General features: G+C 57.6%; 1 protein-coding gene across 5 annotated transcripts in view; it reads left to right on the top strand.

The window, feature by feature from the left end:
* The window catches only part of PCSK6 (proprotein convertase subtilisin/kexin type 6), a 190399-nt gene that overhangs the window by 168107 nt on the left and 5170 nt on the right, over positions 1 to 17122 (top strand). For 2 of the 5 annotated variants that reach the window (XM_060005283.1, XM_060005281.1), the window contains 7 exons: positions 1132 to 1311; positions 1457 to 1495; positions 4824 to 4926; positions 5862 to 6058; positions 7847 to 7934; positions 10880 to 10983; positions 15269 to 15398. In XM_060005283.1, coding sequence (XP_059861266.1) covers positions 1132 to 1311; positions 1457 to 1495; positions 4824 to 4926; positions 5862 to 6058; positions 7847 to 7934; positions 10880 to 10983; positions 15269 to 15398 — 841 coding nt within the window. The remainder of the gene's footprint in view (positions 1 to 1131; positions 1312 to 1456; positions 1496 to 4823; positions 4927 to 5861; positions 6059 to 7846; positions 7935 to 10879; positions 10984 to 15268; positions 15399 to 17122) is intronic. The other 3 variants (XM_060005284.1, XM_060005282.1, XM_060005286.1) reach the window with 2 other exon arrangements.

The raw sequence follows: 17122 nt of genomic DNA, 5'->3' as shown, positions 1-17122 counted from the left end.
GGCCCAAGCAGTTCAGGGCCTGACTTGGGGGCTTCGGAGGCTGCAGGCTTTCAGGACCTGGGGCCTTAGTTGGCCAGGATGATGGTTAAAAAGAAACGGTGCTGCTCTGTGCCCCGCCGTGGGACAGAATCGATTCGTGTCGGGTTGATCCACTTCCCAATAAACCCTGAGGGGCTGGGGCAGCCGGAGCCCATTAGCATAAGCCACATGTCCTCCGGCAGGTCACACTGGCCTTCGGCCCCTCGCCTGAGTGACAGTGACAGCAGTGACCTCTCCGACATGGTCACACAGTCCCAAACGCTGGGCACACCACGGTGAGAAGGGAAGCCGGCCCATGGCCCATGGTCACGTCCAACCCGGCCCTTGTGTGCTTTATTGCATCAGGGATCCCGCCTGGACGTTGCAGGCCAGGTCTCCCCTTCTGTTCTCACCTGAGGGTACTGAGCAGCATGGGCCTCGCTCCCTGGTGGAGGCGGCGGTTGTGGGGGGGGCGCCTGCTGCCCCCGCCCCATCCCTGTGCACAGCGGGCTGCTCTCCCATGAGCCTCTGTCCTCCCCCCACACCCAGACCAGCGTGGGTGCCAGGCATCCTCCCGTTTCTGAGGAGGCCCTCCCCACACCCAGCCTCGGTGGACATTTGGGTTTGTGCCACCCACCAAACTTGCCCACCTGCCCTGGACTAACTGGGATGGAAGGAGCCCAAGACGCAGGATGGAGCATCCAAAAAGCAGGACTCCTCAGCGTAACCCAGTTACCACATTTGGGGACAATGGGACAAGGCTGAGTGCCAGGCCCCGCCCCAGATCCACCCACTGGATGTTCCAAGATGGGGAGGGGGCTGCTGCCCATCATGGGGGTGGGGGCTAATGAGGGGAGGCTGTGCCGAGACCCAGGGGCGGAGACTGTGGCCTGGGCAGGAGGTGGGTCCCTGGTCCCCAGATGACGAGGAGGGGAAGATGCTGGGCTCAGAGCCCTGCTGTCGGTGGGAGGGCTCGGGAACCTGAGCCCGGCAGGGCCAGGCACTCCCGTGGGTGACAGAGGCCCCCGGCCAGACCAAGGGGCCAGAGCACATCAAGGGCTTCCCGAAGGAGGCTCTTGACCCTCGGGTGAGTCTGGGTCCGGTGCCTTCCAGGGAAGTTGAAAGAGTGGAGCCTCATCCTGTACGGCACGGCCCAGCACCCCTATACCACCTTCAGCGCCCATCAGTCTCGCTCCCGGATGCTGGAGCTCTCGGCCCTAGAGCCAGAGCCACCCAAGGCTGCCCTGTCGCCGTCCCAGGCCGAGGTTCCCGAGGACGAAGAGGACTACACAGGTAATGAACCTGAGGCCAGAGGAGATGCTCATTTTTCCAGTGTAGCTCTTAAAACGTGGGCTGTTCCCGGCGGAAGGCGGGGCTAGGGTTGTAGGCCTTCCTCTTTCCTGGGAGTCGTAATAATGATGGTAATTTGCACTCACAGCTCCTCCCTCCCATGGCTCTCCTAATATTTTACAGACCAGTAAGTATGCTTCAAACCAGTAAGTACTCGCCAACCTTCCCAGGCCGGGAATAGAGGTGCCCTATGCCCAACCAGAATGGGGACTTGCCGCCTGGCTAGTGACACTCCTCTGGGGTGCCCCCTTTTCATCAGGGGCCCCCGTCTTCAGTCTCAGCCTCCTGACCCTCTCCCTAGTCCATCCACTTTCAGTCCTTGTGACCAGAATGTGGGAAGGACCAGGGTGCTACCGGGAGCCCAGGACGGTTGGGCTGAGTGAGCACAGCCAGGAGATCTTGACCCGCCCAGGGGCCTGGGAGAAAGACCCAGCACAGGGTCTCAGACCTGATGTCAGAGGACACTGATGCTGCAGGAAGCAGCTCAAGCCTCTCACAGGAAGTAAAGATGCCTCGTTGCAAATCCTCTTCCTCCTGCTGCGCCCCTGCAGGGTGGCCCTGGGCTCTGGGCCTGCAGCGCTCCACGCTGAGAGCTGGGGCAGCATGCAGAGGACGTTCCCAGCTGCCGGGCTGGGCACAGTTTCGGTCAGCGAGCTAGGTGGCAAGCTCTTCCTTTCTCTCTGAACCATCCCAGCGATTTGTGAGAAACGGAGCCTTTCTGGTTGGGCATATTTTCCTTAGCTAAATGTTACAGCTACTTGATAAATGATGGGTGAGATCTAAGAATATTGATGCTTTGAGTTATCTAATAGCTTCTGAAGAAAAAAAGTAACAAAATGGGAAACTCCACCAATACAGATCAAGCATAAATTATGGCCGATTCAATTTTAAACTTCTTCTAGCGTGCCTTTAAAATGGAGCATTGAATTATGTATGGACTAATCTGCTCTGTTTCCCCCTGTGATTTATAAACTGTGGCAAGATTCAGTAATTATTAATAAAGGACTGATTTCCCCCCCCCTTAAAATCTGCTATGACTCTAACCTCACACTGTCCTGGAATCTCACTCTAACTGTTCTGCAGCCCAGGCCGCTCAGTCCTTCCCAGGCCTGGCCCAGGTGGTTAGAGGGGTCTCTGGGACTAAGGTGTGTTTCCGACACTTGGGGAAGTTCCGTGCAATCTCAGGGGCAAGTGGGGCGTGTGCACCAGTCACGGCAGGAAAGAGCGAGAGAGGGGAAGGGGGCAGGAGGGGTGTGGCGTGGAGGGAGAGGAGGAGAGGGCTTCAGGGGGAGGGGGAGCAGTGTGGAGGAGCATCTGGTTGGTGCCCTGGGGGGAGCCCTCCGAGTCACAGACAAACAAGCCCAGGTGCAGAAGCCCAGGGACAGAGAGAGGGTGCTGGGTAGGGGAGATTTTGAGGTGGGGCGATGATTCTCGAAGACTTTCTAAATATTTATTTATTTATTTGGTTGCGTATGGTCTTCGTTGCAGCAGGTGGGCTCCTTAGTTGCGGCACGTGGGCTCCTTAGTTGCCAGCAGGCGGGCTCCTTAGTTGTGGCATGCAAACTCTTAGTTGCGGCACGTATGTGGGATCTAGTTCCCTGACCAGGAATCGAACCCAGGCCCCCCACATTGGGAGCGCGGATTCTTAACCACTGCGCCACCGGGGAAGTCCCTGTTGATGCTTTCTGTGGGGCTTCATGCGCAGCTGAGGGGTGAGCTGGCAGGGGAGGCTGCGTGCCTTTCGGAGGCGGAGCTGGTCATACAGACAGTGGGGGTGGGGGGCGCGGGGCGCCGCCCTCTGTCCGGCAGCGGGGGCGCCAAGCAGCGCTCTGATGGGGGCACGCAGGTGGAGGGCCAGCTCTCCCCGGGACAAGGAGTAAAGGGGAGGAGGTGAGTGAGGGCCGGAGAGGGGAGTCCAGCTGCCCATGGACAGTAAGGATCCCAGGACGGAAGGGGAGCGGGGCTCCTGGGGGGGCTCAGGGGTGTGACAGGCGCCTCGCCAGAGCCATCTGGACAGCTGCCCTGTGAAGGGGTCAGCTGTGAGGTGGACACGAGTAGGGGACGCTCTCAGCCACTGTCACCACAAGTGGATTGGGATGAGGCGAACAAGGACCAAGTCAAATGAGAATCGATCCCCAAATCGAGTGAGTCTGGGGCCTGGGAAGGGGTGGGGGCACCTTGTGCTCCAGCACGACCCCAGCGCCCTCCCCCACCCAGACCACAAGGAGCGTCTAGTGCATCCCCAGGGATGCACGCGGCTCTGAAAGGGGTTCACGGGGGGACCCACAGTGAGAACCTTGGAAATGTCAGCAGCGGTAAACCTTCAGGGAGGGAAGCCAAATACAGCTGAGTCTAACACTGGGAAGGTCTGGAGGCCCTTTAAAGAGGAATGAAGAGGGCTTTGTGCCCCTCAGCAAAGACCCATTGTGGGTGGCAGAGAATGGGGACTTTTGTCTTTCCCTCACGTCCCCAGGAAACTCTGGTGGCTGGCAAGACACCTCTTCTTTGCTTCTGAACTCACTCCCCACCCCCTCCAACAACTAAAACCTTGTAGAAGGTTGTTTTTTCTTCCACGGACTCAAAAACTTGCATAACGCCCCGCCAGGCCCCTCCCTCCCCACATGGGGAGGCTTTCCAGAACCATCTCCCAGAGGAGGAAGAGCATCGGGGGCCAGGGGAGGTGGGGGTCCCAGCACAGCACCGGCCCTGGCCCCCAGATGAGGAGGACACCTATGGAGGGGCCGCCCGGCCTGAGGGCAAGAGCCAGTCAAACTGGGCTCTTCCCCGAGGCGCAGGTGGAGGGGAGACCTAGGACAGGGCGCCCGATGGGGTCCCCCAGCTCCTGCGTTTTTCTCCGTCACTTTGACAACACCACACAGACTTCCAGAGTTAGAATTTGGGGATCGAGGGAAGACAGGATGCCCCCCTCTGAGGGTGAGAGAGACGGGAGCTGAAAAGGGCTCATCTCCCGCCCACCCCAGACCCACCAGGGTCATGGAAACCCACCTGCCTCCTTCACCGCGTGTGAGGGCCGTGGCGCATTCTGTTCCAGCCTCTCCCGCTTAATTTCCGTCGGATCTTCATGCTTTCCTTCACGATGGAAATCAGAGTTGGTGGCTGGTCCAGCATTGTAACTCCGCTGCAGGGGAGGACGCTGCACGCGGCTGTCCCCTGCCCCTCCCGCCCCGCCATGGCTGCTCCTCTAGAACCTCACAATGCCTGCCTTCACCCACCCGGGTCCTCACCCACCACCGGCTGTCCTGCCTGTCTCGAGTCATCAGACCCTCTGACACTGGAGCCCAGAGCCAGGCTTGGCTCCCAGCTGCGGCGGGTCCCACAGGGGTGGGTGCTCTGGCCCAGCAGGGGCCTGTGAGACCCGGACATGGGGTCCTAGGAGACTGGACGTGATTGAGAAAGCATCTCTATGGGTGAAAGGAAATGCTTGTTTCTTTAAGGTGTGTGCCATCCGGAGTGTGGTGACAAAGGCTGTGATGGCCCTAACGCAGACCAGTGCTTGAACTGTGTCCACTTCAGCCTGGGGAGCGTCAAGACCAGCAGGTAAAGGGCTGGGCCTCCCCTGCGTGTCCTGGAGACGCCCAGCGTCCCGCTAAGGTGGCCAAGCTGTGTTCTCCACCCCCGCAGCCTGGCAGCATACTTAGGAATTAACCAAACACCCCGGAAAGGAGATCACCCTGAGGGTCACTGCTGGGGAATTTTATGTTTTGGTAACCTTTTATTCTCATCTCATAAATAACTCGTGACCATGAGAACTCAGAGGCCGTGGCATTGTTTTGTCTGTGCTTATGAACTTTTTTCTCTCCATTTTGCTAAACAAAAATGGGTCGTATTGAGCATGACAACCACTTGGGAACTGCAGACAAACGTCATCTTAAGGGCCGGTACGGTTCTAAAAGTCAGCACAGTCGGCCGTGAATGAGAAGCCCCCAGCCCTGAGCGCCGGGTAGGGGTGCAGCCCTCCTGGGGAGCACACACCCACCAGGGCTCTGGCAGGGGTGCGGCTGGGACTCTCAGGGTGTCCCCGGGGCCCAGACACAGCCGCAACCTCCCTGCGCTGGGCGAAGACGTTTGTTCTGCTGGCTGGACACAGCCTGGAGACCACTCACTGCCCGTGGGCACTGTCAGTGGGGTTTTGCCGGAGCTGAACGTTCCAAAAGTCAGATACCGTCATGGTGTTGCCCAAGGAAGCCAAGCACAACCTGCGAGTGCCCCCGCCCCCCTCGGGGAACCTTTGAAAGGGCAGGCGTCCCAGGTTCCCATGCAAGCCCTCAGCCCTCCCCTGCATCAGGAACTTCTCAGGGGCATTAATGGTTTACCTCTGCCCTGGGGCCTTTGTTTCCTCAGAGTCTGCTGACGGGGAGGCAGCTAAGGCTTCCCTCCCAGCCAGCTGCCCTGCCTTGGCCTGACCCTCGTGCTGCCGGGTAGCCGTGGGGCTGGGGCCAGTAGGAAAGTCCTCTCCCGATCTGCTCCCACAGGAAGTGCGTGAGCGTGTGCCCCTTGGGCTACTTTGGGGACATGGCAGCCCGCCGCTGCCGCCGCTGCCACAAGGGATGCGAGACCTGCTCCGGCCGGGGCCCCACCCAGTGCCTGTCTTGCCGCCGCGGGTTCTACCACCATCAGGAGGTGAACACCTGTGTGACCTTCTGTCCCACTGGATTTTATGCTGATGAAAGTAAGTGTGTGTCCCCGGGCCTAGAAATCAGGAGTCAGCCCCTCTCTGGGCTGGGGTCCCCTCTCCTGGGAGAATTTTCCCCACCCTCTGCTTCCTGTGTACTCTGTCCTGAGAAAGGACCCTTAACAGGAGGGAGGGAGAGAAGATGAAATCAAAGCCCTCGGACCCTGTGAGTGGATAGCAGTTCACACCCAAAACCTGGCCAGGGTGGTTCAAAGTGACTCAGAAATGGAGCCCCCGTAGTCGGGGGTTGTCACACTTCTGTAGGTCAGTGTCCATTATTCAGGATGGACAGGGAGGTAGCTTGAGCCAGTGGCTCTCAGGCTCAGACCGATTTCAGACATCCAAGTAGAAAGGCTGCCGGGTAGGCCCTGCGGTCTCTCTTGGAGCAGTGGATGTGGGCGCTGGGCGGGGTGCGGGACCCAGCACCCGCTTGTGGCCTTGGTGGTTGAAACTGGGTGAAAGCCCCTCCCAGCAAGAGCCGCTAAGCTGAAACCGGGGTCTGAGGCCAGGGAGGTCTGCGGGTCTCCACGAATGAAGAGGAGCCTGCTGCCGGGCATAACGGCTCAGGGGGACAGGTTGTTCTTGGCTGTGCACTTTACATAGTGACCACACTCCCAAGAGGTGGGCGACGCTTTCCTCACCTTGCAGGTGGGGAAGTGAAGCCGAGCGAGGCCAAAGGGCCCACAGCTAGCAATGACCCAGTGAACTCAGAGCAGCACAGGCGTCCTGCCATCCTGCCTGTCCTGGGAAGTGGAGTGGCTGGGCTCTGGGGCCAGGACCTCATGCCAAGGTTTGAACGCTCACCTCAGCCTGGAAGAGGCCAAAGAGAGGGCTTGGGTTAAATTGATGGAGGACAGTTTTCAGCTGACGTGTTGGCCGTTGTGCAGGGAGGGGGCAGCGCTTCCCAGAGCTCGCCTCTGGCCCGCATCCCACAGGAGGGGTCCCATCACAGCGTTGCTCTCACTCCTCTGGGGAAGGAGCCAGGGATCCTTAAGGACATATAAAGCCATGGAATAACCACACTCTTTAGAGGGGACACAGAGTCATGCAAGACACGTTTCACAGGCTTTGCAAACACCTGCCCTGGGCTGCAACCAGAACTGTTTTCGGGGCAGAGGCTCCTCCATCCCTACCCCCCACCCCACCCCTGGGCAAAAACCAGCCACCTCGGTCACCCCGAGAGTCACCCCCAGATGCCCTCACTGAGCCCCTGCAGCATGTGTGTGATGCCACCTGTGGGGCCCCGAGCACAGGGTGGTGCTGACCGGGTGCCAGGATGAGTGACCTGGGTAATCACCGAGACCCAGGGCTTCCCCAAAGTGTGGTGGGTGTCAGAGATTCATGTCTGTGCAGGTGACCGCCAACGTGTCAGTAAAGACGCCTGTGAGGGCCCTGGGTGGGTGGGGTCACTCAGGGGAACCCTCAGGCCCCACCGGTCACACTTAGGAAGCCTGGCACCTCGCTAAATTCTGCTCCGCTGGCTCCAGTCCCGGGGGTAGATGCAGGACTAGAGCACGTTTCCTCTGGAAAGGGCCCACCTCCAAGCCTCAAGGTCGTGTGAGGACTTCACTCCAGAAAGGAGGTGCGAGGCCTGTGACCTGACACCTGGGCACGCAGTCTCCACATGCCTCTGGCGGTCGGTCACTATGTCACCTGTCTAGAGGCAACGCCGGTGACGGCCGTTCCATCAGCCCCACCTTGGAACACCCGAGTCTCGTTCGCCCGGGTTTGATCCACATCCACTCTTCCCACCTCTTCTCTTTTCCTCCTCTTATTTTTCTCCAGATCAGAAAAACTGCCTTAAATGCCACCCAAGCTGTAAGAAGTGCATGGATGAACCAGAGAAATGTACTGTCTGTAAAGAAGGATTCAGGTAAGACCCTCCCTTCAGACCTGAGGCACGGCCTTGGGTATATGCTGGTATAAGTGTCTGTCATTGATTTACCAAGTGTTTGCCTCCTTTTCCTAAAAGCTAAAATTTCAGAGGCCCAAAGCCTTTCAGGATACAGATTCCGAGTCAAAATCAGATTTCCACTTAGAGATTGGTGTTTATGATAGAAAGTCAGAGGATGGGGAAAATGTCTACATTTTATGCAACATTTGGAGAATTGGTAAGAGCGAGAGTGGATCCTCTCATAGAAAGTAGGGCTGGCGGCTGGAAGGGTAGGGAGTTCTAACAAAGCACAGAGCTCCTTTTCTTAGGCACCGAGCCCCACTCACTCCAGTTTCCTTCCCAGTCTGGATGACTGAGGGAAGGGCAGAGGGGGCTCGCTCTCTGGAGATACTCTGTAAATTCCTGGTTTGCCCGGCTCCACCAAGCTCAGCCCACGCCTCCTTTAAAAGCATCTGACCGAGCTAATGATTTTTTACTAGAATATTTTGGAACGTTGGTGTAGCCTGTTTACTGCCACCAAATATACATTACTTCTTCCTTGAAGTTATCATCTAGAAGCTTAGAAATCATTCTGTGCAAAATTGTGCTATGGACCCTCCCGCGATCCAGTCTTGAACCAGGGCCTGCACTTTAAGGAAGAAAGGGACGGGTCAGCGAGGGCAGTGAGCAGGGGCGGGGCCGGGGGGCATCACCGGGCTCTTGTTAAAATGCAGGTGCTGGGCTTCCCTGGTGGTGCAGTGGTTGGGAGTCCACCTGCCGACGCAGGGGACGTGGGTTCGTGCCCCAGTCCGGGAAGATCCCACATGCCACGGAGCGGCTGGGCCCGTGAGCCATGGCCGCTGAGCCTGTGCATCCGGAGCCTGTGCTCCGCAACGGGAGAGGCCGCAGCAGTGAGAGGCCTGCGTACCACCAAAAAAAAAAAAAAAAAAAAAAAAAAATGCAGGTGCTGACCCAGCAGCTCTGTGACTCTGCGTTTCTACCTGGCCCCCAGGGGACAAGGATGCTGCCGTTCCTGCAGCCTCCCCTCCCCTCAAATTCAACCCCCCAGGGTTGAATTCTTTTGCAGTAAGGAGTGATGGAAGAAAACCAGCATTTTACTCCAGCTGCTCTCACCAACACTGCCTCATTTAATCTTCACAGCAACCTATGACGTATGTGACATATATGGCATTCTTCTTCACATCTTACTAACGGGGAGAGGAACAGTTTCCGGGAGCAGCATGACTAAGGTTCCCCAAGCCCGCCCCACCTCCTCCAGATCAGGGGATCGGAGAGAAGAGGGTCCACTGCCCCACGCTCCTGGGAGTCGGGAGAGGGAAGGGGGACAGGACCCCAGAGTCACACGTCATGCCCGTTCTCTGACCCAGGGAGCTGGACGAGGCAGGATGAGGAGTGGAGGGGTGACATGTGGAGGAAGGGGAGCCTCAGAAGGGAAAGGCGGAGAGGTTCAGCTGGCCGCCACTGGGGCCTGGGAGCTCGGCTGTGGGGACCCTCCCGCAGGGCCCCCCACCCAGGCCGGAGACTCAGGGTGTCAGTGGGAGGCACTGTGTTTCCAGCTCCCTGGAGCCTGTTTCCCAGTGGGGATGTGCTGGAGGGGGCGGTTCATCCCTGCTCCTGTGGGTCAGGTAGGGGAGAGGAGGTCAGATGCTCGGGCCAGGAGCTGTGTCCTGGGGAGAAAATGCCTCTCAGGCAGCAGCCCCCCAGGTGGAGGCAGCGGTGCAGCCGTGACGAGCAGTCAGAGAGGGCTGTGGACACTGAAACATCATCAGCCGTAATCCACAGAAAGCTTCCTTTTATTGCCCAATATCCTCTTTAGCTGTGGCTTCAAATCATCGGTCCCACTGAAGCAGTGGGGGCGGCGGAGCCGTGCGTCCATCTCTTTAGGCTGGGAACATCCATTAGTAAAGACTTGACTGAACAGCTGGGGGCCGGGACGAGAGGGAGCCCTGGGGTCGGCCTCCGCCTTGATACAGAGATGCTTTCAGCCCCACCGATGTCCCCCCCACCAAGCGCAGGAGCCTCTGGCTCTCACAGACCCTGCGGCATGTGTTTGATGTGTCAGGCAGCAGATCCAGCTACAACATGTGCAGCAGTGAGCTTGGGAACTGAAGCAGCCGTGGCAGCCAACACCCATTCACACTGCTGGGTGCCCGACATCTGCCAGGGTTCTGTCCTCAAAGTAACCTGACCACGCAGGAGCCTTGGCGGACAGCTGAGGGGACGGAGGGGCAGGAAGCTTGGCTGGCCTGCCCGGGGTAGGGGCAGAGGGTCTGCTCCAGAAGCCGTGCGCTCACTGCCTGGCCGAGCGAGGTGAGGGAGGAAGGCCAGAGCCACAGCAGGCAGGGCTGCTGGGTCCCAGGAGCGGATTTTATCTCAGGTTCATTGTGAAGCACAGAAGGTTTCCAGCAAGGGCGAGGCAGGAGCCCACTGGGACTCAGGGTCAGTCTTGCTGCCACCCCCCCTCACGCATCACAGATGCCAAGGCTTCACCCAGGGCTGCGCCCAGTGAGACCGAGCCAGTGGGGTGACCCACCCGTGCTCGAGTTCTCCTCGTGGGCCTTGGGTTCTAGCGTGATTGGTGTCAGTGAAGAGAAGGTGTCACAGAGCAGAAGAGCACAGAAGGCGTGGAGGGCACAGCCTCCCGCACAGGGACCGAGGCCATGGGGCTTTGGGAAGGAGCTTCGGGACCACCAGCCACCAGAAGGCGGAGACTCTGCTTCCAGGCCCGGGTGTCCCTTCCAGCCGGCCTCGAGATGCTGCAGGACAGCTTTGCCGCTTTCATTAGTTCAGAACCTTAAGTGACTCCGAGAGCTGTGCTTTAGCAACCTTCAGTTCCTCTCATGAAAGACATTTGAGGGCAAATCATAATTGAATTAGAGCTTTGGAAAGGATATAAAAGACTGCCTTTTTTTTCTTTTCAACAGCCTTGCACGGGGCAGCTGCATTCCAGACTGTGAGCCAGGCACCTACTTTGACTCTGAGCTGATCAGGTGCGGGGAATGCCATCCCACCTGCCAGACCTGCGTGGGTGAGTTCACGGCCTGCGGGGGCCACATTTGGAGCCCAAGTTCCCCAGGCCGGTGGGCTGACTACCTGGAAACCCAGAAAGCCCTAGGACTTGCGGGCTTCCGTGGGTGTTGCAGCATTAAATCCCAGAAGCCCTACCAGGGGCTGGGAGAGGGGAAAGGGGAATAGTGATTAATGGGTACAGAGGTTCAGCTTGGGAAGATAAAAAATATCTGGGGATGGATGGATGGTGGTGATGCTTGCATAGCAATATGAATACCTAATGCCACTGAACTGTGTGCTTAAGTGGTTAGTATGGTCAATTGTATGTTACGTACATTTTACCACAATTTTTAAAATTAAAAAAAAAAGAAAAACCACAAGGGCCCACTTGGAGCAGCCTGGGTTTCCCGGTGTCAGGAGCCCAGCCAGGTAGGGGATGCTTTCAGGCCGGGAAGGATTGCTAACTGCTAGTGAGCTCTTGCGTGGAACCCAGCCCTTGCCTCAGGGTAGCAGTGCCGGAGTTTCACGATTCATCGATCTTCGGGGAGAGGCTGGGCAAGTTCCCGTGGTGAAGGAAGAAGGCTTTTTAAAACATAGCCTTAGTTCCTTGTACCTGTCTTCCCTATTTTGAACATTTTACTCAAAGAGGAAAAGATCTCTGTAAACAATTTTATGTGTATTGTAATTTCCCACAGAGATGATGGCATAGCTGCCTTCCAGGCGCAGTTTTTATGCAGAATCGCAGAGAATGATTGTCTTGTTGGGTTTCGTGCTGCAGACTTGTTGGCACCGGGATATTGTAGCACATTCTGAGCTTGTGGACGCATACGTGTTTCTGATTGAATCTTCTCCTCTTGATCCTCCTTCCTGACCCAGCGCTTTGGTCCTTGTTCTAAGAAACCCACATCAGGTTGAGTTTTTGCTGCAGTAACGCTGTAAGAATTAGGTCTCTGCTGAGTCACTGATGCCGTAACATGGGTCCCGGGATGCATGGCAGGACGGGGCAGCCGTCCCAGTGTGGCCACGTGAGCCCATGTCAAGGAGCCCTTGACCCTTGACCCGAAGTGGACATGCCATGGCAAAGACCAGCACTCTCAAGGCCTTTGGAAGATGTGCCTTCCTGGGGCCCCCTCCTGGGACAACCCCTGCAAGGCAGGGGCCCAGCAGCCTTTCCTAGCGTTTGCCTCGTGGCCTGTCATTTTCATGGTTTCTTTGCCTCATTGTTTAGCCCACGTTGAAAGAGCATCGCCGATGTCACTTGTTTAAATTTCATAGGCACTTGAATCCATAAAATTCAGGCGTGTAGCTTTATAATGCTTTTGATTTCATTTATTCAGTGTGGTTTCCTTTGTCTGCATCCCCACACTGCCTGTTGGCAAACAGTCTCTCACTCAGTCCAGAGACCTCTTTGTCACTTGAGGGGTCAGGCTGTCCAGGGGTCTCCCCTGCTCCCCACACCTGCCTGCCCGGGTTCCCTGTATGCTCTGGGACGTGTGCATCCACCCCGGCCACTGCTAGGACAGGGACCCCACCCACTTCCAGCGCTGAAGGCTCCTCGCTGCCTGTCACGGTCCCTGTTGGGAGCCCCTGGCCACCTGGCCCTCCCCTCCCAGCTCCCACTCCGTGACCACTGCTGCTCCCCGCCTGTGAGGGGCCTGGGTGCGGTGTGGGGAGAGTCGTGGTTAGGCACGAGTACAGCATGGAGCACGGTGGCATCTGTCCCCACCCCAGGCCAGCAGTACCTTGGGACACTCAGTGGTGACTCAGTAGGAATAAGCCTCATCCCATCCTGGTCCAAGTACCCAGAGCCTCTGGCACAGATGATGTGATCCCTTGGGGAACCCGTCTGCCTTGGGTGGGTGCAGGGGACCCGGCAGGGCATGGCGCGTGGGTCAGCGGCTAGCGGCCAGTGGGGCACATGTGTGTGGAGTTGAGGGGCACGAGGGCCAGTCCTCACCCAGGGGAGCACGACATGAAATAGCAGATAAAAACCCCCATGACAGGTCAAGAGAGAGATGGCAGAAGAAAGGAACGCGTTTTGTATCTTAGCACCCTTCATAGCACGTTTTTCCTGCCTTTTGAATAAGGGCCCTGTGTTTTCACTTTGTCCCGGGCCCCACAAATGATGCAGTGGATCCCGCCTAAGCATCACCCGTTTTGCTACGATTTTTATGATGTGTCCGCTTTTCAAGTGTCTGACGCCTGGAAAGCCTTGTGACTAAATGGAATCCCTGAGAGACTTTGAATTACAAAGTTCACAGTGTTTAGTAGTAGTGAAAATAGTTGCTCTAGGAGATCTGTGTTGACTCAGCTTTTGTCATCGTGGTAAAAGATCCGGGACATAAAACCTGCCACTTTGGAGTGCGCGCCTCAGCAGCACTGAGCACCTTCACGCTGTCATGGGGCCGGCGCCTCTGCCCATCCCAGGGCTTTCTCTTCTTCTAACCCCAGCTGAACGGGTTTCATCCATTTTTTTTTTTTTTTTTTTTTTTTTTTTGGCGGTACGCGGGCCTCTCACTGCTGTGGCCTCTCCCGTCGCAGAGCACAGGCTCCGGACGCGCAGGCTCAGCGGCCATGGCTCACGGGCCCAGCCGCTCCGCGGCATGTGGGATCTTCCCGGACCGGGGCACGAACCCATGTCCCCTGCATCGGCAGGCGGACTCTCAGCCACTGCGCCACCAGGGAAGCCCCATCCGCTTTTAAGTTTAGCAAATTGAGCATTAAACTAGGAGCAAATAAGAATGAGTGTTATTTCCCATTGCGGAAGCTCCTAAGGCACTGGGGACCCTGGCGGCCCGGGCAGTAGGACATGGGTGATGGGGGTTGTGGGGGGCACCAACGCCAGATGCTCCCTGCAGATAAGTGATGGGGGCTGGGGCACAAGAGCAGCCGTCCATCCAGAAGGACATAAACTGGACGCATTTGTGGGGCGGCTCTCCCACTGCGTTGCTGCAACAGAGGGAGGACACCCCCATGGAGACCCCAGGCGGGTGGGCAGCTACTCCTCGTGAAGGCCCTGGAACCCCAAGGGCTCCCGCTTCTGCCTCACGCTCACTCCTGGGTGAGCTCAGAATCCCCTTCCAAGCTGGAAGCTATGGTTCTGAGAGCAGAAACCAGCTGCCGGAGCACCAAACCTCGGGACTTGCAGAGCCGCCCTGCAGACCCCCGTCTGCAAAGGGGTCCTCCCATGACGCAGCCCAGAGTCCCCCCGTAGGTCCAGAATTCATTCCACCTGTGCCTCAGCTGTCAGGCCTCAAGCCGAGACAGGACCACAGTGGGGGGAGGTCTAAGGAGGGGCTGTGGTCTCCGTGAGCATCTGAGATGATTTCTCCCTGAGTTCGATCCTCTAAGCCGCCAGCCGGTGGCCACCTCGCTGCCTCTCTGATGCTCCTTGGGGACTCTGACACGGAAGTGCACACCCAGCACTGACTTGTCGTTGGCCTGAGTGAATGAACAGATGGGCAGACAGACAGATGGACAGCACGGTTTCTTCTCTCTGGACCACTGCCTGCCCAGGCTGATGAGGCCTCCTGACTGGGCTGCAGATTTTCCTTCACGACCCTTGACCCTTTGTTCAGAGCTCTTGCCTTTTCTGTCCCCACGCCTCACCCCGTAAGCCCTTAGCTGTTTTTTCTCTGTTGAAAGAGTCCTGATCCTTCACACCAAATACCTGTCAACCCCAGGCCCCCAAACCTCTTCTTTCCCTTTTCCCACATATTCTTACACCAAGTTCTGTCCACTAGAAATACGATGTGAGCTACTGATGCAGCTTTAAGTTCCCTCAAGAAACAGGTGAAAATAATTATAACATCTTATTTAACCCCATGTATCTAAATGCCATCATTTCTACATGTAATCAATATTTAAAAAATCAACGAGCTACTGCACTTTTTTTTTTTTAACTATGTCTCTGAAATCCGGTGTGTAAGTGTGTTTGGCCAGGCCACATTTTGAGAACTCAGAGCTACCTGTGGCCGCCCTAGCCGGAATCGGGCCCAGGCCTGCTGGGGAAGGAGACACCTGGCATCAGGGCCGATGAACGCGGCCCGGGCAGCGGGAGGTGTGCTGAGCTTGATGCAGCCTCCGTGTCCCCATCCGTGAGATGTGGGCGTGAGGCCCACCTCCCAGGAGTGGCGAGGCGGGCCCAGTGCAGATGCACAGTGGCACCTGGGTGAATCTAGCTGTGTGGTGGCCTTGGGGCGTCTGAATAGGACCTGGATCTCACAGGTGCTGCAGCAGGTCTTGGACACGTGATGGGCAGGTGGGCGGTCCCTGACCTCTGCTGCTTTTCCCGTACCCCTCAGGGCCCAGCAGAGAAGAATGTATTCACTGTGCCCCAAACTTCCACTTCCAAGACTGGAAATGTGTGCCAGCCTGTGGCGAGGGCTTCTACCCCGAGGAGATGCCGGGCTTGCCCCACAAAGTGTGCCGAAGGTATGTGCGCGTTCCAGGCAGTCCTCCTGACTTAGCCCGAGATGGCCGGGGAAGGGCGGTCAGCGGTGCCTGTGGAGGAGTGGCAGGAGGGCTGGGTCTGGTGGCCCCTGTCCCAGGGGCTGGGGGCAGGGTGTGCCATGTTCCACGACAGCAGTGGGTGCAGTGGGCAGACAGGAACCCGTTTACAGAGGGGGGGACCCTGCAGGTGGTGATGGCCAAGGTCACAGTCAGGCGGCGGCCCTCATGCCTTTGTTCACGTCCTGAGTATCTGTGGAGACCTACTGTGTATCCGGCGCTGTGTGGCTGGGAGGGCAGGACGCGGAGGACGGGGCCCTGACTGGCGGAGCCACCACCCCGGGGCAGACGCTAGGGAGCCCCACCTGCACCCCGGACCACAGTGTGTTCACAGCATGTCATTAAGGAAACCATGTGTAGGATTTGTTTAAAATTTAAATTGGATAATTTAGAGAAAATACAAGATCCCGACAACTTCCTCATTCTAAAGCCTCTTCCAGCCAGTGCAGAGATGTTATAACCCTGCTCGTTCTCCTTTTCCGCTCCCTCCCGTGTGTCCGCAAGGCGCACCGTCCTTTTTTGGGGGCTCTGAGCAGTGTTCTCTCTTGTCACGGGATGCGGGCAGTGAAGGGAGAAGCCGTCTGCTTGGTGTCCTCTTGTCCTGCTGAATCTTGCCTCATGTCAGGCCTCATCACCTGGAGCCCAGGAACAGGGCAGGGCAGTCTGTCTCGTCTAGGCTGAGAGTGACGATGAGGAGTCTGCAGGTGACCTTGAAGATCATGATGGTGGGAGTGGGGAAGGGACCGTCCCTCTGACGTAGACTCAAAGAGGGAGCCTCAGGCGCCCACTTCAGAGCAGTGCAGGGAGACCATGCCCACCTGGCAGCTCACAGCTGGGGACCCACAGTGGGGATCTTTGAGATCCTCTCAGGCTGTGTTTGAGAACTCTTGTGGATTGTAACCTATTCTTTAAAACAAACAAACAAACAAAAACCAACAACCTATGTGAGCAAATGAGAGACCACCTGCTCCTTGCGCTTGTGGGACCCACTCAAAGAGGGTTAGGGTTTCAGCCCCACTACCCAGCCACCTTCACCCAGCCTTGCTGAGTCCCGTGAAGGACCCTCGGCACCGGTGTCTGAAGTAAAGTTTCATTTTAACCAGCCAGCTGGTTCCAGGGTGATTACCCTAAGTATGGCAGCCAGGGACAATGCGGAATTACACAGTGATAATCAGTTTCGTTTGTCAGACACCCTGGCTCTCAGAGGATGCTGCGAATTCCCACGAGTATGGCAGCCAGCCCCCGCAGGGCACCCAGAAGCTATGGGGTCCCCAGTGCCAGGAGGCAGGGGGCAGGCAGCCCCCGTGAGCCCCTCCTCAGCTGAGGAGGGCAGGAGCTCCCTGGGTGCTCACCTCCACGCGTGGCAAAGCTTTCAGTCCTGGAGGAGCGTCCAGTGCTGGGGCTGACACAGCAGGCCTCAGAGATAGACCCCCAGGAAGCGCCCTGCACGGGACGCCTAGGTGGTGAATTGCAGCACTTCAGAGAATTCCCGTCTCCCGAGTCCCAGGGCTCTGGAGACCCCTCAGTGTGGATGCCTCTGGAAGGACAAATGGCCTTGGGCCTCTCCCCACCGAGGCAGCAGCAGCGTTCAGAGAGCCTGGCTTCCCGAAGGCCCCAGAATGCTGAGTGCCGGCCCGGGCAGCCTCGAG

Source organism: Delphinus delphis, chromosome 2, assembly GCF_949987515.2.
Source record: "Delphinus delphis chromosome 2, mDelDel1.2, whole genome shotgun sequence".
NCBI lineage: Eukaryota > Metazoa > Chordata > Mammalia > Artiodactyla > Delphinidae > Delphinus > Delphinus delphis.
Note: the sequence above shows the minus strand (reverse complement) of the source record. Positions and strands in the feature narration are given on the sequence as shown.